Source organism: Vulpes lagopus, chromosome 23, assembly GCF_018345385.1.
Source record: "Vulpes lagopus strain Blue_001 chromosome 23, ASM1834538v1, whole genome shotgun sequence".
Lineage (NCBI taxonomy): Eukaryota > Metazoa > Chordata > Mammalia > Carnivora > Canidae > Vulpes > Vulpes lagopus.
Window position 1 is genome coordinate 49,049,912 of NC_054846.1, and position 22,325 is coordinate 49,072,236.

General features: G+C 39.6%; 1 protein-coding gene and 1 pseudogene across 4 annotated transcripts in view; both read right to left on the minus strand.

Annotated features, from left to right (window-relative positions):
- TESK2 (testis associated actin remodelling kinase 2) overlaps positions 1-22,325 on the minus strand; it is a 144,266-nt gene that overhangs the window by 88,806 nt on the left and 33,135 nt on the right. For 3 of the 4 annotated variants that reach the window (XM_041738221.1, XM_041738219.1, XM_041738218.1), the window contains exon 2: positions 19,680-19,992. In XM_041738221.1, coding sequence (XP_041594155.1) covers positions 19,680-19,901 — 222 coding nt within the window. In that variant the 5' untranslated portion in view covers positions 19,902-19,992. Of the gene's footprint in view, positions 1-8,275; positions 8,835-19,679; positions 19,993-22,325 lie in introns of those variants that run through there. The other variant, XM_041738220.1, reaches the window with a different exon arrangement.
- On the minus strand, positions 155-456 carry LOC121481148 (annotated as a pseudogene).

Consider the following 22,325-nt stretch of genomic DNA (forward strand, 5'->3'; position numbering starts at 1 on the left):
AGATAGGTATTCAAATCCTAGCTGTACCATTTACCTATTGGCAAGACACTAAAAATTTTTGGACCTCAGTTTCTTCCTCTCTCTCTCTCTCTCTCTCTCTCTCTCTCTCTTTTTCAAGTTTCAAAAAGCTCTATTACCCCTTTAGGAGAGGGATTCAATCTATTTTAGCTGCCACTTTCCTCATGGCTCCCAGGAGGTTGGCTCAGCTCCTCTCTCTTCCTCTTGGCATGGATGCATGTCCCTACCCTTTTCTTGATGAACTTGAGTGCACGCTTTTCCTTGGAGACCCTGAGCAGCTCCACGCTACAACACTCATATGGAGAGAAGCCACACACCTCTCGGATCATGCCCTGCACAAACTTGGTGTGCTTGGGGAGGTGTCCACAATGGCAGCTGTGCCTGGGCTTGCTTGTGGCTTTTACTGAGGCCCAAGGTCATAGGGTAGCACAGAGCCATAGCTGTTGCTTCTTAATGGCTCCCATGGAAGAAACAGTTTCCTCATTTATAGAAGTATAACCACTTAAAAAATTGCTGTGGTAATTAAAATAACGTATACAAGTTCTTAACACAGTACTTAGCACAAAGAACTCAAAATCTTAACTGTATATGTAACAAATAATAAGTAGCCCTTACATAGGATATATTATGTGCTAGACATTCTAGTATTTTACATATACTAGCTCATTACATCCTCTCAACAACCCCATAAGGTAGGTACTATCATTATCTCCATTTTGCAGATGAAGAAACTGAGGCACAGAAGGCAAGTAACTTGCCCAAGGTTAAAAAGCTTATGAGTGATAAAACCAAAATTCAAATAGGGGCAGAGTCTCTCTCTTATGTTGCCACTCGATGCATTCTTTTCTTTTTAATTATTTTTTTAATACTGAAATATAATTGACATACAATGTTATATAAGTTTCAGGTATACTGATTAGCAAATGCTATACATTCTTATAATATACATACTTATTTTTTTCCTAATGCAACAAATATTTAGTGAGTGCCCTCTACAAGGCAAAATCTGTGCTAAGTACTAAAGACACAAGGACGAAAAACACAGGGAGGTTTGATCTAACAGAGAAAGGCAAACTCCATGTAAACAAAATGTCATAAAAAGTATCATTGCTCTGATAAAAATCTGTACAGGATACAGGAGAAACAAAGGGGGGAAGAGGCACTCATGCTATGAAAAACACAATAATGATAAGAAAAGAAGGTATCTGATATCACATAATCATCAAAAATGAAATCACATAGGAGTGTCTGGGTGGCTCAGTCAGTTAAGTATCAGACTCTTGATTACAGCTCAGGTCATAATCTCTGCGTTCTGAGATCCAGCACCATGTCTGCTTGGGGCTCAGCATGGAGTTGGCTTGAGATTCTCTCTCCATCCCCCTCTGCCTTTCCCTTAAAATAAATAAATAAAATTTTTATTTTTTTTATTATTATTTTTTTTAATAAATAAAATTTTAAAAAATTATCTCTCTCTCTCCCTTTGCTCCTCCCTGTCCGCAGAGGCATGCACACTTGCTCTCTCTCTCTCTCTCTCTCTCTCTCTCTCTCAAAAAAAAAAAGAGAGCCTGTAACCCATCTCACTAGGAAATTCACTTGCTAGCTGCCATATGAAGCGTATCAAGCTGAAGCCCTCAATTCAACAGACTGTAAGGAATTAAATGCTGCCACCAACCACATGAGTTTAGTAGCAGATCCTTTCGTACTTGAGCCTTGGATAAGATGTCAGCCCTAGCTGACACCTTTAATTTTTTTTAAGTTTGCTTTTATTTACGTAAGTAATCTCGACATCCAACACAAGGCTTGAACTCACGACCCTGAGTTCAAGAGTCCCACTCTCTCCCAATCACACCAGCCAGGCACCCCACCTGAGCTGACACCTTGATTGCAGCTTTGTAAGACCATGAAGCAAGGGACCCAGCCAGCTAAGTCATGCCTGGACTCCTGAACCACAGAAACAGATAGAGTAAATAGGTGTTCCTTTAAACTACTGCATTCATGGTAATATTGTTATTAAGTAATAGGTAACCAATATGCTATACTTCTCTTTGTGTTGCAATCACCCTTGTAATTATTTAATGTTTACCATTAGATTATAAATTCCACAAGGGCAAGAATAACAAGTCTTTTTTTTGTTAAGATCTTATTTATTTATTCATGAGAGACACAGACAGAGAGAGAGATAGACACAGGCAGAGAGAGAACCAGGAGCCTGATGTGGGACTCGATCCCAGGACCCCGAGATCATGCCCTGAGCCAAAGGCAGATGCTCAACACTGAGCCACCCAGGCGCCCCAACAAGTCTTAATCATTACTGTATCTTAGCACTTAGCACAGTGTCTAGCATATAAAAAAACTACAAAATAGTGAATGAATGGATGGATGCCTACGCTACGCTGGGCACAGTCTTATATCCTAGAGAAACAAAAATAAATAAGACATGGTCCCTGTCCTCATGGAGCTTAAAGTTACATGGGATGACAGACACTCTAAACAAATAATTTCAACAGAATATAATAAAGGTAACAGAGGTTTCTGTGAAGACAATGGGTATGTAACTCAGACTGCCAGGATCCAACTATGGATTAATCTTATATAGTCAAGATTTATGTTGAACAGATTACATGATCTTTTATACAGAAAATTCTAAAAAATAAGTTCAGCAAGGTTATACAGGATACAAGACAAATATAAAAATTATTATACTAGCAATAAACAGTCTGAAAAAAATGAAATTAGAAAAACAATTCCTCTACAATAAAACTACTAGAAACTAATTCCTATCCCTAGAATCCAGGGTGACTTGGGCATTCCCCTTGTAGGACATAAAGTTCTCTCCTGAGGCAAAAAGAGTGCAGTTCTGGCTACATTTTTCCCTGTGGTATCTCTGGCTGTCACTTCGGAGGACACCAGCTGGCTTTGGACTGACAGTGGTATTCTTCCACTACCACTTCGAATACGTTCATCGTTGAAATTAAAAGAAGAGTCCTCATTGCATGAGTATAAGAATCCTCCCAAACCAAAGATCACTCGCCTGGGTTTGTTTTGTTTTGTTTTGTTTGTTTGTTTAGCTAAACTCCTTTTATTGTAGTCATGCTGGCAACAGGGAAAGCTGTGTCAATAGGCTCATTAGAAGGATGAACGGAGGGTGCCTGGCTGGCCTAGCAGGTTAGGCATCTGCCTTGGGCTCAGGTCATGATCTCAGGGTCCGGGGATGGAGCTCCAGGTCAGGCTCCCTGCTCAGTGAGAAGCCTGTTTCTCCTCCCTCATTGTTCTCTCGCTCTCTCGCAAATAAATTAATAAAATCATAAAAAAAAGAAGAAGAAGGATGAAATGAGGTATCTACCATGATTATTTTGTAGTATGGTCAGTTAATAAATGACTACTTTCAAATGGGGGAGAGAAAAGGGTTCCTTGCTCAGCAGGGAGCCTGCTTCTCCCTCTGCCTGTCTCTGCCACTCTCTCTCTGTCTCTCATGAATATACAAATAAAATATTTTTAAAAATTAATTAAAAAAAAAAAGAAAGAGAGAAAATAGCAGGTGCTGGCAAGGTTGTAGAGAAACCAGACCTTTGTATTTTGCTGGTAGGAATGTAAAATGATACAGCCAATGTGGAAAACAGCCTGGTAATATCTCAAAGAGTAAATCTTTGAGTTACTTTATGACCCAAAATTCCACTTCTAGGTATATACTTAAAAGAACTGGAAACTAGGGGATCCCTGGGTGGCTCAGCGGTTTGGTGCCTGCCTTTGGCTCAGGGTGTGATCCTGGAGACCCGGGATCAAGTCCCACATCGGGCTCCCTGTATGGAGCCTGCTTCTCCCTCTGCCTGTGTCTCTGCCTCCTCTCTCTCTCTCTCTCATGAATAAATAAAATCTTAGAAAAAAAAAAAAAGAACTGAAAACTAGTATTGAAACAAATACTTGAACACAAATGTTTATAACTGCACTATTCACAAGAGCCAAAAGAAAACAATCCAATATTTATAAACAGATGAAGGTTTAAAAAAAAATGTGGTATTATCCATATACTGTAATATTACTGGGCCATAAAAAGGAATGAAGTGCTGATACATGTTATAACATACATGGATCAATGTTGAAAACATTATATTAAGAAATTAGTCATAAAGGCTACATATTGTACAATTCCCTTTATATGGTATGTCCAGAATAGGTAAATCCATAGAGACAAAATGTATGATAGTGGTTGTCAGGGGCTGGGGGAAAGGAGAAATGGGGAGTGACTAATAATGAGTACAGATTTTCTTTTAAGGATGATCAAAAAAAATTTTTTTTAATTTTTTTTAATTTTATTATTTTTATTTATTTATTTATTTATGATAGAGAGAGAGAGGGAGAGAGAGAGGCAGAGACACAGGCAGAGGGAGAAGCAGGCCCCATGCACCGGGAGCCCGACGTGGGATCCGATCCCGGGTCTCCAGGATCGCGCCCCGGGCCAAAGGCAGGCGCCAAACCGCTGTGCCACCCAGGGATCCCTTTTTTTAATTTTTTATTTATTTATGATAGTCACAGAGAGAGAGAGAGAGAGAGAGAGAGAGAGGCAGAGACATAGGCAGAGGGAGAAGTAGGCTCCATGCACCGGGAGCCTGACGTGGGATTTGATTCCGGGTCTCCAGGATCACGCCCTGGGCCAAAGGCAGGTGCTAAACTGCTGGGCCACCCAGGGATCCCCCAAAATTTTTTAATTAGACAGTGGTGATAGCTGCACAACCTTATAAACAAACTAAAAAACATGGAATTGTATATTTTTATTTTTATTTTTTTTTAATTTTTACTTATTTATGATAGTCACAGAGAGAAAGAGAGAGGCAGAGACACAGGCGGAGGGAGAAGCAGGCTCCATGCACCGGGAGCCTGATGTGGGATTCGATCCCGGGTCTCCAGGATCGCGCCCTGGGCCAAAGGCAGGCGCCAAACCGCTGCGCCACCCAGGGATCCCTGGAATTGTATATTTTTAAAAGGAGAATTTTAATATGTGAATTATTTCTCCATAAAGCTATTAATAAAAATAAAAAAAGTCATATTGATACTTTGTCCTGGAATGGGATTCCAAGTTTTACAGTTTTCATAATACAGTTATGGTAAAATACAGAGTTGTATGTATGTATGTTAAAATACAGAGTTATGTCGTGGAGTAATAAAAGGTGAGTTATCTCAAGTCACTGGAACAATCATCTTCCTAGAAAGTCTCCTTCCAATCATATTCCCAAACAAAACAAGGACAGTATAAAAAGAAGGTAAGAACCTTCTACTAGGGATGCCTGGATGGTTCAGTGGTTGAGCATCTGCCTTTGGCACAGGGTGTGATCCTGGAGTTCCTGGATCGAGTCCTGCTTCTATGGAGCCTGCTTCTTCCTCTGCCTATGTCTCTGCCTCTCTGTGTCTCTCATGAATAAATAAATAAAATCTTAAAAAAAAAAGGGGGGGGGGGACTTGCCTTCAAAACCTTCTACTTCTATCATGACAATCTGCATAATAATGACACATTAATTGTAACCTAAAATACACATTACCCAATAACAGTTTAACATTTTTTGAGGTCCTAAGGGATTTACAATCCATTAAGACAGCCCAAATTTAACCAATGAAATTATCAGGTCGGTAATCTAAGAAATGTGCTATTCCTCTGACAGTCACAATCTAAAGGAGCCCAAGGTTCTTCAAAATCAACTCCTTAAACAGATTTTTTTTTAAGATTTTATTTATTTATTCACAAGAGACAAAGAGAGAGAGGCAGGGCAGCCCAGGTGGCTCAGGGGGTTTAGCGCCGCCTCCAGCCCAGGGCATGATCCCGAAGACCCGGGATCGAGTCCCACATCGAGCTCCCTGCGTGGAGCCTGTTTCTCCCTCTGCCTGTGTCTCTGCCTCTCTCTCTCTCTGTCTCTATAAATAAATAAATAAAACGTTTAAAAAGAGAGAGAGAGAGAGAGGCAGAGACATAGGTAGAGGGAGAAACAGGCTCCCTGCTAGGAACCTAATATGGGACTCAATCACAGGACCCTGGGAGCAAAACCTGAACCAAAGACAGATGATTCAACCACTGAGCCACCCAGGTGCCCCTAAAACTGAATTATTTTATTTATTTATTTATTCATGAGAGACACCCAGAGAGAGAGAGAGAGAGAGAGAGAGAGAGAGGCAGAGACACAGGCAAAGGGAGAAGCAGGCTCCATGCAGGGAGCCTGACGTGCGACTTGATTCCGGATCTCCAGGATTACCCCCTGGGCCAAAGGCAGGAGCTAAACCACTGAGCCACCCAGGGATCCCCAAACTGAATTCTTTTAAGGGAATACAAGCAAGCCACATAAATCCACATTCCTCAGTGTGAAGTCATCCTTCAATCAGTCTTTCTTTTGCTATCTAAGGGCAACTGAAAGTCCATAAGTTACCTGTATAATTTGTATTTCCCATACCAGAAGTCAAATATTTCCTTTTATTGCTAGTGATACACTTTTTATTTAACCTGACCTTTAAAACTCTGTAGTCATCTGTACTTTGTAATCAAAGATAAAAACTAATCATATCCTACCTTTACTATAGTTATCAGACCTAGGATTGGCAAACTTTCTATAAAAGTTTAGATAGTAAATATAGTAGGCTTTAGGGGCCATATGGTCTCTGTTACAACTATTCAATTCTGTCATTGTAGCACAAAGGCAGCCATAAAATATACATTGACAAATGAGTGTGGATGTGTTACAATAAAACTACTTCTTTTAAGATTTCATTTTATTTAAAAAAATTTTTTTTCGTTTTATTTTTTTTTTAAGATTTTATTTATTTATTCATGAGAGACACAGAGAGGGAGAGGCAGAGACACAGGCAGAGGGAGAAGCAGGCTCCATGCAGGGAGCCTGATGTGGGAATCAATCCTGGGACTCCAGGATTATGCCCTGAGCTGAAAGCAGGCACTTAACCGCTGAGCCACACAGGCGTCCCAAGATTTTATTTATTTGTTCATGAGAGACAGAGAGAGAGACAGAGACATAGGCAGAAGGAGAAGCAAGCGCCCTGCGGGGAGCCCAATGCAGGACTCAATCCCGGGACCCTGGGGTCACGACCTGAGCCAGAGGCAGCCACTCAACCACTGAGCCACCCAAGGTCCCTAAAATTTTATTTACCAAAAAAGAAGGTGGCAGGCTATCATTTATCAAACCCTGTATCAGACTATTACATGTGAGAATAAATAAATAGACCTGTTTCTCTCTTTCCCAATGATAATGTTCTCACCATAAAATTAACTAATTACTTTCTAAAATACCACAAAATAAAATTAACTAGCTTTCTCCTATTTCATAGTGGGCATTCGTAGTGGGATAATGCTAGATCTTATTGCCAACTATAAAGACCAAGTTCAGGTTTGAGATTTGTACTATACACACTATACAGAAAGACTGAGCCAAGAAATTAAAATAAAGCCTTTAGGTTCAGATCTAGGACATATTGGACTCCAGGAGAGGCAAATGTGAGACTGCCATATTAAGCAGGTTTACAACCTAGAACACAAGAACTCCAAGGGAAATTATCTCCCACTGAAAACAGACTTTCAATAAAAAAAATTATCACAGGAGAAATGAAAATCCACGAAAAAGAACCAGAAGACCAAATAATGCAGAGTCCACACTCTAAGAACTGCAACTAGTCTAAAAGAGAAAAAAACAAATAAACAAACAAAAAACATTATATGGTCAAAATTTACTCATCTCTATGAAAGTATATTAGAAAATCTACAAGAAATAATAATTTTCTAGTAAAATATAATTTACCAAAATTGAACCAGAAGAAACAAAATTCTAAATAGACTAATTACCCCAGAAAAAGACAAAAAGTATCAAAGTACCTGACCAAACACCTTACAAGGGAATTCTATCAAATATTTAAGGAATATTTCTAATGTCATTTCAAATATTCCAAAGCATAGGGGAAAAAAATTGCAAATAAGTTTTTTGAGGCAAGAATAACATTGCTATCAAAACCTAATAAAAGCATGAAAGAGAAAACCAGACTGCTCTCACAAATATCACAAAACACCCCAGCAAAAAGATGTTGGCAGCACATGAAACAGTAATATACCAGGAATGCAAGGATAGCTCACTACTGAAACACCTACTAATATAACTCACTTTACTAAGAGATCAAAAGAGAAAAATATTTTTTGTATTAGAGTTCTCCAGAGAAACAGAACCAATAGAATATACACAGAGAGAAAGAGATTTATTATAAGGAATTGGCTCACATGATAATGGACGCCGAGAAGTCCCAAGATCTGCAGTCAGCAAGCTGGAGACCCAGGAGAGACAATGGTGTAGTTCCAGTCCAAGTCCGAAGGCCTGACATCCAAGACAGCTAATGGTGTAAGTTCCAGTCCAAAAGCTGGCAGGCTCAAGGCCCAAGAATATTTTGGTTCCAATTCGAAAGCAGAAAAAGAACAACATTGCTACTCAAGCAGTCAGAGCAAGGAGGGGTTCCTTCTTAATCAAGGGTCAGTCTTTTTATTCTATTCAGACTTTCAAATTTTGGATGAGGGCTACCCACATTAGGAAGGGCAATCCACTTTTCTCAGTCTACTGATTCAAATGTTAATCTTACCCAAAAACACTCTCAAAGACACACCCAGAATAATGTTTTATCAAATATCTGGGCACTTGTGGCCCAGTAAATTGACACATAAAATTAACTATCATATCACAGATTCTGAAAAGACATTTGGTAAAATTAAACATTTATCCTTCATAAAAATAATTCTTAAGAAAATAGAAAAATTTTTGTTAAGATTTTAAAGATCAAGGGTGCCTGGGTAGCTCAGTCAGTTGAGCATCTGCCTTTGGCTGGGGTCATGATCCCAGGATTCTGGGAGGGAGCCCTGCATTAGGCTCCCTGTTTAGTAGGGGAGTCTGCTTCTTCCTCTTCCTATGACCCTCCCCCTGCTTGTGCGTGCTCTCTCTCTCTCACTCACTCTCTCTCCAATAAATAAATAAAATCTTTTAAAAAATAGAGATGAAAAAAGATATACTAAGATAATAATAACCAAAACAATAGGCAAATGCACACAACAAGGAAGAAGGTACACAAACTAGTATCAGAGAAAACAGAAATCAAAGCTAAAAGCATAAGATGGGACAAAAATAGAACTGATATTTGTAAAAAATACAATCCATATATAGTGTACAGTCCAATAATAATCATAGGCATTATTAATAACTAACTCACAAAATGGCCTAGAAATAAGTAACACACTGATAGTTAACACACTGAGAAATCTATAAATATTAAGTAATTCTAATAGCCTTTTTTTAAGAAATAGATCAAGCAGACCAAAATAAGCTAAAGCACATTGAATAACACAATACAAAAAGCTTGATCCGAGACATATAGAACTTTATGCAACTTTATATGCAAACAAATACACAAAACAGAGAATTAATGTTTCAAACACATTTGCAGCATTAAAAAAATATGACCACTTATTAGGTCAAAACAAAATCTAAGTATATTCCAAAAGACAGACATCATATAGACCATTTCCTCTGATCATTATGCACTAATATTAGAAATTGACTATCAATTACCAAAAAACAACTCACCATAAGGAAATTTTAAAACTTCATTTTACACAATCTTTGATTAAAAAGAAAATCAAACCAAATTACATTTAGAAATTATGAAAGCACATAAAAACCTATGATATGGCCAAATCAAGAGGAAACTTTAAAGTTTAAATGTATACATTAGAAAATAATAATGGCAAAAACTGATATAAGAATAAAATTAGGGGATCCCTGGGTGGCGCAGCGGTTTGGCGCCTGCCTTTGGCCCAGGGCGCGATCCTGGAGACCAGGGATCGAGTCCCACGTCGGGCTCCCAGTGCATGGAGCCTGCTTCTCCCTCTGCCTGTGTCTCTGGCTCTGTCTCTGCCTGTGTCTCTGGCTCTCTCTCTCCTTCTATCTCTCAAGAATAAATAAATAAATAAAATCTTTAAAAAAAAAAGAATAAAATTACAGAAGCTAGATAAAGAACAAAATAGATCTGATAAGAAATAATCAAAGGAGAGTAATAAAGATAGAAGTACAAAATAGTGAACCATAACACATGCAAATAGAAGATAATCAATAGAATCAAAAGTAATTATTTGACTGTGTCAAGTTCTGCCCAAGGTGGAGTTATCAGCAGATTTGGCAAACACTTGGAGTCAACTTTCCCTAGACACGAAGAAGGGCAGGAACAATGAACTTCACAACTATCTCCCCAGTCCCCAAATCCTTCATTTCTTAAGCCTTTGGTTTATCAGTAAACAGGAGTTTTGTTCATTTTTCTTTTTAAAGGCAAATCCTTTAAGAGGAAAAGTAAAATAAATCTGTGTTAAGTTTGATTTAAAAAATGGAAAGAGGACACAACCACATTAGAGAAGGAGAGAGATACCGATATGGTACGTAATTACTACATTAGTTACAATTATGTTTGGCAGCAAATAACAGGGATCCAAATTTTCTGTCTTAAGATATTTCTCGGGATCCCTGGGTGGCGCAGCGGTTTGGCGCCTGCCTTTGGCCCAGGGCGCGATCCTGGAGATCCGGGATCGAATCCCACATCGGGCTCCCAGCGCATGGAGCCTGCTTCTCCCTCTGCCTGTGTCTCTGCCTCTCTCTCTCTGTGTGTGACTATCATAAATAAATTTTTAAAAAATAATAAATAAAAAATAAAAAAAGATATTTCTCTCACATAAAAGTCTGAAGGAGGCGGGACACCTGGGTGACTCAGTGGTTGAGTGGCTGCCTTTGGCTCAGGGCGGAACACATCAGGCTCCCCACAGGGAGCCTGCTTCTCCTTCTGTCTATGTCTCTGCCTCTCTCTGTGGTCTCTCATGAATAAATAAAATCTTTAAAAAAAAGTCTGGAGGAGGCAATATAGGACTACACAGTCCTGCTCCATAAGACCTGTAAAAGCCAGGGTCTGTCTTAATCTGATACAGGTCTTCATTCCCAAGGTCTTTTATAATCCCAGATGTCTACGTTCTAAACAATATGAAGGAAGAAGGGACAAAAAGAGGGCAAAGGAAGATTCCCAAAAACTGCCATATGACACTTCTGCTCACATCCTATTGGACAGAACTAATCATAGAATTATACCTAGCTATAAGGAAAGCTGAGAAATAGTATCTATGAGTCCAACTAAAAGATCTATTAATATGAAAGAAGGAAAATACAGCTATTGGGAAAACTAGAAATCTCTCTGCCACATCACTTATGTACAATCTTTATGCCTATGCATTTGAAAACCTAGATGAGTTTAATTATACCCTAAGATAATAAGATCAGGGCAGCCCGGGTGGCTCAGCGGATTAGTGCCGCCTTCAGCCCAGGGCCTGACCCTGGAGACCCGGGATCGAGGCCCACATCCGGCTCCCTGCGTGGAGCCTGCTTCTCCCTCTGCCTGTGTCTCTGCCTCTCTCTCTCTATGTCTCTCATGCATAAATAAATAAAATCTTAAGAAAAAAAAAGATAATAAGATCAACAAAAATTACTTAAGAAGGGAAAAATATCTCAAAAGATTAACTACAAATTAAAAATATTTGGGGGGCAGCCCCGGTGGCTCAGCGGTTTAGCGCTGCCTTCAGCCCAGGGCGTGATCCTGGAGACCCTGGATCAAGTCCCACCCACATCAGGCTCGCTACCTGAAGCCTGCTTCTCCCTCTGCCTGTGTCTCTGACTCTCTCTCTCTGTGTCTCTCATAAATAAACAAATAAAATCTTTTAAAGAAATAAAAATAAAAATATTTTGGGATGCCTGGATGGCTCAGCGGTTGAGCGCCTCCCTTTGGCCCAGGGCGTGATCCTGGAGTCCCGGGTTCGAGTTCCACATCACGCTCCCTACATGGAGCCTGCTTCACCCTCTGCCTGTGTCTGTGTCTCTCATGAATAAATAAACAAAATCTTTAAAAAATAATAAAAATAAAAATATTTTGAAAAGTTACTTTAAAAATTTACCTCTACATGCTCCCCAAACCAAATGGTTTTACAGGAAAGTTCTACTAAGCTTTTCATGAAGTTCCTATGCAATGTGAACCATTCCACAATATAAGGTAAAAAAATCTGAAAGGCTTCCTAACCCCTTCTATAAAACCAACATAATTCTAATACCAAAATTAAACAGACTACCAAAAAATAAAAACTATAGCCCAAGCAAATCAAATCCAGTAGTATATGAAAAAAAAATACATCATTAGCAAGTATTCTTTTTAAAGATTTTATTTATTTATGAGAGACAGACAGAGAGAGAGAGAGAGGCAGACACAGGCAGAGCGAGAAGCAGGCTCCATGCAGGGAGCCCGAAGTGGGACTCAATCCCAGGTCTCCAGGATCACACCCTGGGCTAAAGGCAGTGCTAAACTGCTGAGCCACACGGGCTGCCCCATTAGCAAGTATTCTTTATCCTAAAACTGCATGGCTAAGCAAGAGAGTAAGTATTCACATTTTTTACAGATGAAAAGAAAATGGAATTATAGAAAATGCTCAATTAAAAAGACAAAAGGTAGAAATTAATGGAAAATAAAAATAGGAACAAAGAATACTGACAAAAACAGAAAAGAGTAACAAAATATGGTAGATACTAATCCAATTGTATGAATAATCACCTTAAAAATCACTGGTCTAAATACACCAATTGATAAACCACTTCAGGGTTGCCTGGGTAGGTCAGGACTTGAGCATCTACTTTTTGGCTCAGGGCATGATCCCAGGGTCTGGAATCAAGTCCCACACGGGGCTTCCTTCAGGGAGCCTGCTTCTCCCTCTCCCTGTGTCTCTCATGAATAAATAAACAAAATCTTAAAAAAAAAAAAAAAAAGATTTTATTTGATTTTTTTTTTTATTATTATTTATTTATGATAGTCATACGGAGAGAGAGAGAGAGGCAGAGACACAGGCAGAGGGAGAAGCAGGCTCCATGCACGGGGAGCCCGACGTGGGATTCGATCCCGGGTCTCCAGGATCGCGCCCTGGGCCAAAGGCAGGCGCCAAACCGCTGCGCCACCCAGGGATCCCAAAAAGATTTTATTTGAAAGAGATAGAGCACAAGCATGCATGAGGGACAGGGGCAGAAGAAGAGGGAGGAACAGACTCCCCCATGAGCAGGGAGCCCAACACAGGACTCAAGACCTGGACCCTGGATCATGACCTGAGCTGAAGGAAGAGGCTTAACCGACTAAGCTATCTAGGGACCCCTAAAAAAAGTTTTTTTAAGAATATAATAAAGGAATAGTATGAACAACTCTATATCCATAAACTTGATAACCTCGATTAAATAGACCAATTCCTGAAGCACCTGGCTGGCTCAGTTAGTAGAGCATAGGACTCTTGATCTCAGGGCCTTGAGTTCAAGCCCCACACTGTTATTCAAGTAGAGCTTACTTTAAAAAAATAAAAATAGGGGGATCCCTGGGTGGCTCAGTGGTTTAGTGTCTGCCTTTGGCCTGGGGCGTGATCCTGGAGTCTCGGGATCGAGTCCCGCATCGGGCTCCCTGCATGGAGCCTGCTTTTCCCTCTGCCTGTGTCTCTGCCTCTCTCTCTGTGTGTGTGCGTCTCTCGTGAATAAATAAATAAAATCTTTAAAAAATCTATCAATCAACTAATTAATTAAAAATCGGGGCTCCTGGGTGGCTCATCTGCCTTCAACTCACATCATGATCCGGGCCCTGGGATCAAGCCCTATCAGGCTTCCTGCTTAGTGGAGAGTCTGCTTCTCCTCTCCCTCTGTCCCCCTTCCCCACTCACGTTTCTTCTCTCTAATTAATACATAAATAAATCTTCTAAAAAAATAAATAAAACTAGAAGAAAACATTGGGGAAAATCTTCATGATATTGGATTTGGCAAGGATTTCTTGAATATCACACCAAAAGCACAAGCAACATTAAGAAAAAAATAGATAAACTGGACTTATTCAGAATTTAAAACGTGTATACATCAAAGGATATTATCGAGAGATTTAAAAGACAGCCTACAGAATAGGAGAAAATATTTTCAAACCATATACATACATACTAATAGAACCCAATTCAACAGTGGGCAAAGGAATGGTGAACAGATATATGAAAAGATGCTCAACACTGGGACACCTGGGTGGCACAGCGGTTGAGCATCTCCCTTCAGCTCAAGGTGTGATCCTGGGGTCCGGGATCCAGCCCCACATCAGGCTCCCTGCTAAGAGCCTGCTTCCCCCTCTGCCTGTGTCTCCACCTCCCTCTCTCCCTCTCTCCCTCTCCCTCTCTCCCTCTCTCTCTCTTTCTCTCTTCTCTTTCCCTATGTCTCTGATGAATAAATAAATAAAATCTTTAAAAATAATGCTCAACATCACGCATCATTAGGGAAAGGCACATCAAAATCACAGTGAGATATCACCTCATACCTATCAGAATGGCTAAAATCAAAACACAAGAAATAACCAGTGTTGGGGAGGAGGTGAAGAAAATGGAACCCTCATGCACTGTTGGTGGGAATGCAAATTGGTACAGCCACTGTAGAAAACAAAAAATTAAGAAATAGAATTACCATATGATCTAGTAACTCTGCTGAGTACCCAAAAAATACAAAAACACTGATTCAAAAAGATATATGCATGCCTATATTTATTGAAACATTATTTACAATAGCCAAATTACAGAAGCATCCCAAGTGTCCATCACTAAATGAATGCATAAAGAAAATGTGGTATATATCTACAACATAATATTATTCATCCATTAAATGAAATCAAAAAAAAAAAAAAAAAAAAAAAAAAAAGAATGAAATCCAGGGGCACCTGGGTGGCTAAATTGGCTGAGCATCTGCCTTCAGCCAAGGTCATGATATCCGGGTTCTGGGATGAAGCCCAACATCAGACTCCCTGTTCAGCAGGGAGTCTGCTTCTCCCTTTCTCTGCACCCCACTCATGCTCTTGTTCTCTCTCAAATAAAGAAAATATTTTCTCAGCTTTTTAAAAGATTTTTACTAATATACTTATTTCTATATTTATTTTATTTTATTTTATTTTATCTATTTATTTGACAGAGAGAGTGAGTACAAGCAGGGCGAGTGGCAAGCAGAGCAGGAGCCCCACAACAGGCTTGAAGATGGGCTCAATCCCAGGACTCTCCAACCATGACCTGAGCCAAAGGCAGACTTAACCGACTGAGCCACCCAGGTGCCCCAATAAATGACATCTTAAAAAAAAAAAAGAAGAAATCTTGCTATTTGCAACAACACGGATGGATCTAGAGGGTATAATGCTAATTGAAATTACTCAGATAAAGATAAATACCTTATGATTCTACTCATCTGTGGGATTTAAGAAACAAAACAAACAAAGAAAAAAAAGAGAGAGAGAAATCAGAAAACAGACTCTTAACTACAGCAAATACACTGATGGTTACCAGAGGGGAGGTTGGCTGAGGATGGGTGAAATACGTGAAGGAGATGAAGAGTACACTTATCATGATGAGCCCTGAGTAACGTACAGAATTGTTGAATCACTTAGTTATACCTGAAACTAATATAATACTGTATGTTAACTATTGGAATTAATTTTTTTAAAGATGGGCAAAGGATTTAATAGACATTTCTCCAAAGAAGATACATAAAAAGTCAATAAAAACAAGAAATGATGCTAAACATCATTAGTCACTAGAAAAATACAAATCATAGCCACAGTGAGATATCACTTCATACCCACTAGGTTTGCTACATTTAAAAAACTGAAAAATAACAAGTGTTTGTAAGAATATGAAAAAATTAGAACTGTATTCATTGCTCGTGGGAATGTAAAATGGTGAAGCTGCTGTGGAAAATAGTATGGTGGTTCCTTTGAAAGTTAAACATTGACCCAGTGAAATTATGCAATCAAAAAAACACAAATACTGCATGATTTTGCTTATATAAGGCATCTAGAGTAGTCAAACTCACAGAAACAGAAAGTAGAATGATTGCTGCCAGGAGGTGGGGTACAAAGGAAGGGGAAAGTTGTTTAATGCATATAGAGTTTCAATTTTGCAAGATGAAAAAGTTCTGGAGATTGGTTGCACAATAATGTGAATATCCTTAATACTACTTAATGATACACTTAAAAATGGTTGAAAATAAATTTTATGTTATGTGTATTTGACCACAACCTCAGATCCCAGGATCATGCTCTGAGTGGAAGGCAGACACTCAACGGCTGAGCCACCCAGGCATCCCCAAAAGGCAAATTTATAAAGACAACAGAACACTTTAAGAGGGAATGAGGGAGAAGATATTTGCAAATGACGTATCAGATAAAGGGCTAGTTTCCAAGATCTATAAAGAACTTCTTAAACTCAACACCAAAGAAACAAACAATCCAATCATAAAATGGGCAAAAGACATGAAGAGAAATCTCACAGAGGAAGACATAGACATGGCCAACATGCACATGAGAAAATGCTCTGCATCACTTGCCATCAGGGAAATACAAATCCAAACCACAATGAGATACCACCTCACACCAGTGAGAATGGGGAAAATTAACAAGGCAGGAAACAACAAATGTTGGAGAGGATGCGGAGAAAAGGGAACCCTCTTACACTGTTGGTGGGAATGTGAACTGGTGCAGCCACTCTGGAAAACTGTGTGGAGGTTCCTCAAAGAGTTAAAAATAGTCCTGCCCTACGACCCAGCAATTGCACTGTTGGGGATTTACCCCAAAGATTTAGATGCAATGAAACGCCGGGACACCTGCACCCCGATGTTTCTAGCAGCAATGTCCACAATAGCCAAACTGTGGAAGGAGCCTCGGTGTCCATCGAAAGATGAATGGATAAAGAAGATGTGGTTTATGTATACAATGGAATATTACTCAGCCATTAGAAACGACAAATACCCACCATTTGCTTCAACGGGGATGGAACTGGAGGGTATTATGCTGAGTGAAGTAAGTCAATCGGAGAAGGACAGTGTATGTTCTCATTTATTTGGGGAATATAAATAATAGTGAAAGGGAATATAAGGGAAGGGAGAAGAAATGTGTGGGAAATATGAGAAAGGGAGACAGAACATAAAGACTCCTAACTCTGGGAAATGAACTAGGAGTGGTGGAAGGGGAGGAGGGGGGGGGTGGGGGTGAGTGGGTGACGGACACTGAAGGGGACACTTGACGGGATGAGCACTGGGTGTTATTCTGTATGTTGGTAAATTGAACACCAATAAAAATTAATTTATTAAAAAAAAAAAGGGAATGAGGGTAGGAGGAAATGGGGAGTTGTTATTTAGTGAAGTACAAAGTATCTGTTTGGGATGATAAAAAAGTTCTGGAAACATAATGGCAATGGTTGCACATAACATTGCAAATGTACTTACTACTGAACTTGTATGCTTAATATGGTTAAAATGGTAAATTTATTTTATATTTTACTACAATAAAAAAAATTAAAAAGACAGAGAGAGAATAGAAGGAAAGGTATAAGAAATGGTTAGTAAGCAACTATACGGCAGTGTCTTTGGTTCAAAAAAAGAACATGATGGAGGGGCACCAGGGTGGCTCAGTTGGTTAAGCCTCTGACTCTTGATTTCAGCTCAGGTCCTAATCTCAGGATCATAAGATTGAATCCCACATCGGGCTCCACACTGGCCCGATGGTCTCTCTCTGGCCTTCCCCAAATTCTCTCTTTCTCTCTCTAAAAAAAAGAGAAAAAAATAAAAAATAAAAAAAAGAGAAAAAAAAGAAAAAGAAAAAGAAAAAGAAAAAAAGAGAGAGAGAGAGAAAACATGAGGGAGTTTAGCTATAGGGGCTGTTAGAGTCAAAATATATTTATTCTCCTTTAAAAATTTTTTTAAGGTGAGAGAAATAATAGAAGGTTTATATGTTGATGGGAATCATTTAATAGAAAGTGAAACAAGTAGGAAAGAGGGGAGAATTTCTTTTTTTTTTTTTTTTTTTTTTTTTTGAGGGGAGAATTTCTTAAGTGATGTCTTTGAGTAGGGAACTAGAAAAAAGAAATAGAATACAAATGGAAATATGGTTTAGATTGGAACATGGGTAGTTTATCCATAATGACAGGTATAAAGATTGAGTAAGTAGGTGAAGATGTGAGTTAGTAGCTATTTGTGGTGACTGGGGGCTATTCTCCAGCTTGCTTCAATTTTCTCAGTGAATTAGGAAGCAAAGTCATCACTGAGAAGAAATACCGAATGTTGGATAAGAGAAGAAAAAATATGGAATAACATTCTGGGAAAGTAAATGAACCAGGGAAATATGAATACTTGGGAGCACTAAGGGCTTAACTTTTTAAAAAATAACCAAATAAAACTATATGTGTGGGTATATATATGTTATATACACCTTCTTACATATATATATACATACATTTTTTTAAGATTTATTTATTTATTCATTCAGAGAGAGCGAAGAGAGAGGCAGAGACACAGGCAGAGGGAGAAGCAGGCTCCACGCAGGAAGCCCGACGCAGGACTCGATCCCGGGTCTCCAGGATCACACCCCGGGCTGCAGGAGGCACTGAACCGCTGCACCACCGGGGCTGCCCTATATATAAATTTTTATATATGTATAAGACATGTGTGTATAAGCAGAGAAAAGAGTCTAGAAATATACATATCAAATTGTTAATAGTGCTTATTATTGGATAAAGAGATATATACCGGGTGGGAGAATAGAAGAGACTCCTATATTATTTGGATTTTTGATCAGTATGTATTATTTTTATAATTAAAATAAAATAGATGTTAATAAATTAATTAATTAAAGTAGATGTTAATAGTGTGAGAGGACAGTTTACCTATATTTTTTATTATTATTAAAATAAGAGACATGGGACACCTGGGTGGCTCAGTGGTTGAGTGTCTGCCTTTGGCTCAGGTCATGATCCCAGGGTCCTGGGATCGGGTCCCGCATCGGGGTCCCCACAGGGAGCCTGCTTCTCCCTCTGCCTAAGTCTCTGCCTCTCTCTGTGTCTCTCATGAATAAATAAATAATATCTTTAAGAAAAATAAAATAAATTAATAAAAAATAAAATAAGAGCCTTTATAAATGTCTCTAGAGAGATAGGAGAGGAAAAACAGGATATAAATAACCATTATGTACAACTCCCAGTGGTAAAATTCTCCCAGCCACCCCCTCCAGCTCCGAAGTGTCTGAGGCAAAGATTGGCACCACCAAGTAAATACAAAAATATCCAGATTCTGACTCTAGACACTGATGGAGAAGGGGCAGGTCAGGCCTCCCAGGCATAAACGGAAGGAGCAGATATGATGTAAATCACAGGAGAGTTTCCATCTTCAGGGTGATTTCAGTCTGTTGGCTGGCTCAGGCCATCCCTGGAACCTCCTGCATTCTCCTGTTGTTGAGTGCATCTTGGAACACATGTACTGATGGCTCCAGGGTCCCACCAGCAAGCGAGACCCAGTATCTTAGCCAGGGCCACAGCATCACATGTGAACCAGCAAGAGAGCAGCAATGGCCAGGCCCAGAGCCATCAGCAGTCCCGAAGCCGGAGAGGACAGTTTAGAACACTGATCAAGAGCCACAGCACCCTCATCCCAATTAGGCAAAGCCTAATATCCTAATTATACACGATTATCAACTCAGCAGTAAGCTGATTATCAACAAAACAAAATGAGAAAAGCAGAAACATCACTCACCTTGAACACTTCAGAGAAGAAGCCAGACCCTATTTTTTCACAGGTGAAGTCATCTAAACGAGTCAGTCTAGAAAAGGCACTTATAAGAGCTCGATATGAAGATGGCCGAACTCTTCCCACTTGGGTCATGTTCCCATCTCCTCCACCACCTCCTTCAAAATCTTCAAGACGCTCCACACGTGGAGGAAAGCCTGCAATTGAATTCCGTTTGCTCCGATCCATAATCTCAATTATTACTTTTTTTTCTTCTTTTAAGAAGGAACTCCACACATAGTAAAATTTTGTTGAGTTTTACTTCTCTTCTGGTTTGATGCTAAATAAGAGATCAGAAAGATATTTCATTAAAACCATGAATATTAAAAAAAACTATGAATATTAAATACATGTAAACCAATGAATTATCATTGCAAAAATATTTGCTCTTTCACATTCTAGCTCTTGATTTTCAGATAAAAACTTTATACCTTTACTTTCAAAAAATACTTATATATTTAAAGCCTAAGACATAATCTTTAAAATGAGTGAACTAAAATAAAAATCGTCAACTACATTCTAAAAAACAAAATAACGGGGAATCCCTGGGTGGCTCAGCGGTTTAGCGCTTGCCTTAGGCCCAGGGCCTGATCCTGGAGACCCGGGATCGAGTCCTGTATCAGGCTCCCGGCATGGAGCCTGCTTCTCCCTCTGCCTCTCTCTCTCTCTGTGTCTATCATGAACAAATAAATAAATAAATCTTTAAAAAATAAAAATAAAAAAACAAAATAACTGATAATATCTATCATTCATTGAGTGTCTACTATCTAGCAAACATAGTATATGAGCTGTACATATGGGATGCCTGAGTGGCTCAGCGGTTGAGCATCTACCTTCAGCTCAGGGCATGATGCTGGGTCTGGGGATCGAGTCCCACATTGGGCTTCCAATGGGGAGCCTGCTTCTCCCTCTAACTATGTCTCTGTCTCTCTGTGTGTCTCTCATGAATAAATAAATAAAATCTTAAAAAAAAAAAAAAAGAGCTTGGGGAATCCCTGGGTGGCTCAGCGGTTTAGCGCCTGCCTTTGGCCCTGGGTGTGATCCTGGAGTCCCTGGGACGAGTCCCACATTGGGCTCCCTGCATGGAGCCTGCTTTTCCCTCTGCCTGTGTCTCTGCCTCTCTCTCTCTCTCTCTTTCTGTGTCTGTCATGAATAAATTTTTAAAATCTTAAAAAAAAATTTAAAAAATTTTTAAAGAGCTGTACGAATGTCATCATTTCATTCTCAAATATTCCATGATATAAAATTATTATGGGGGCACCTCGGCAGCTCAGTTAAGAGACTGCCTCTGACTCAGGTCACGATCCCAGGATCCTGGGATCAAGTCCTTTGTCGGGCTTCCTGCTCAGTAGGGAGCCTGCTTCTCCCTCTCACTCTGCCTCTCTCCCAGCTCATTCTCTCTCTCTCTCAAATAAAATATCTTTATTCTTTTAAGATTTTATTTATTTATTCATAGAGACAGAGAGAGAGAGAGAGAGGCAGAGACACAGGCAGAGGGAGAAGCAGGCATCACACAGAGAGCCCGACGTGGGACCCGATCCAGGGCCTCCAGGATCACGCCCTGGGCTGCAGGCGGTGCTAAACCGCTGCGCCACTGGAGCTGCCCTAAAATATCTTTAATAAGTAAATAAGTAAATAAATAAAAATAAAATTAAAAAAATTATGTTCATTTCATAGAGAGGTCAAGTAGTCATACTGTCATTAAATGGCAGAGATAAAATTAAAATGCAAGACCTTTTTTTTAAAATAAGAAACTTATTTTTAATTGGTGTTCAATTTACCAACATACAGAATAACACCCAGTGCTCATCCTGTCAAGTGCCCCCCTCAGTGCCCGTCACCCATTCACCCCCACCCCCCGCCCTCCTCCCCTTCCATCACCCCTAGTTCGTTTCCCAGAGTTAGGAGTCTTTATGTTCTGTCTCCCTTTCTGATATTTCCCATACATTTCTTCTCCCTTCTCTTATATGCAAGACCTTCTAATTCAGAAGCCTATATCCAGGGGCAGCCTGGGTGGCTCAGCAGTTTAGTGTTGCCTTCAGCTCACGGTATGACCCTGGAAACAGGGGATCGAGTCCCACATCGGGCTCCCTGCATGGAGCCTGCTTCTCTCTCTGCCTGTGTCTCTGTCTCTGTCTCTCTGTCTCTCATGAATAAATATATAAAATCTTTAAAAAAAAAAAAAAAAAGCCTATATCCAGGGGGGCCTGGGTGGCAAAGGTGGTTAAGCAATGTACTCTTGGTTTTGGCTCAGCTTTGCATCTGGCTCTGGGTTCAGTGCAGGATCTGCTGGAGACTTTCCCTCTCCCTCTGCCCCTTCCCCCATCATCCCCTGTCCCAACACATGCACACATGCTCACGGTCTCTCGCAGTCTCTAAAATAAATAAATAAATCCTTAAAAAAAATAAAAGTCTATATTCATACTAATGCCCTTCATAGCCTGCATTACATCATTTTCTCTTTATTTGAAAAGTTAAATTCAATATATATAAAACAATGGCAAATATTTTATACCATAAAATTATTTATAGATTTTATTTTTATTTATTAGAGAATAGGAATGAGAAGGAAAGAATCTGAAACAGAATGCACAGAGCCAGATGCAAGGCTCA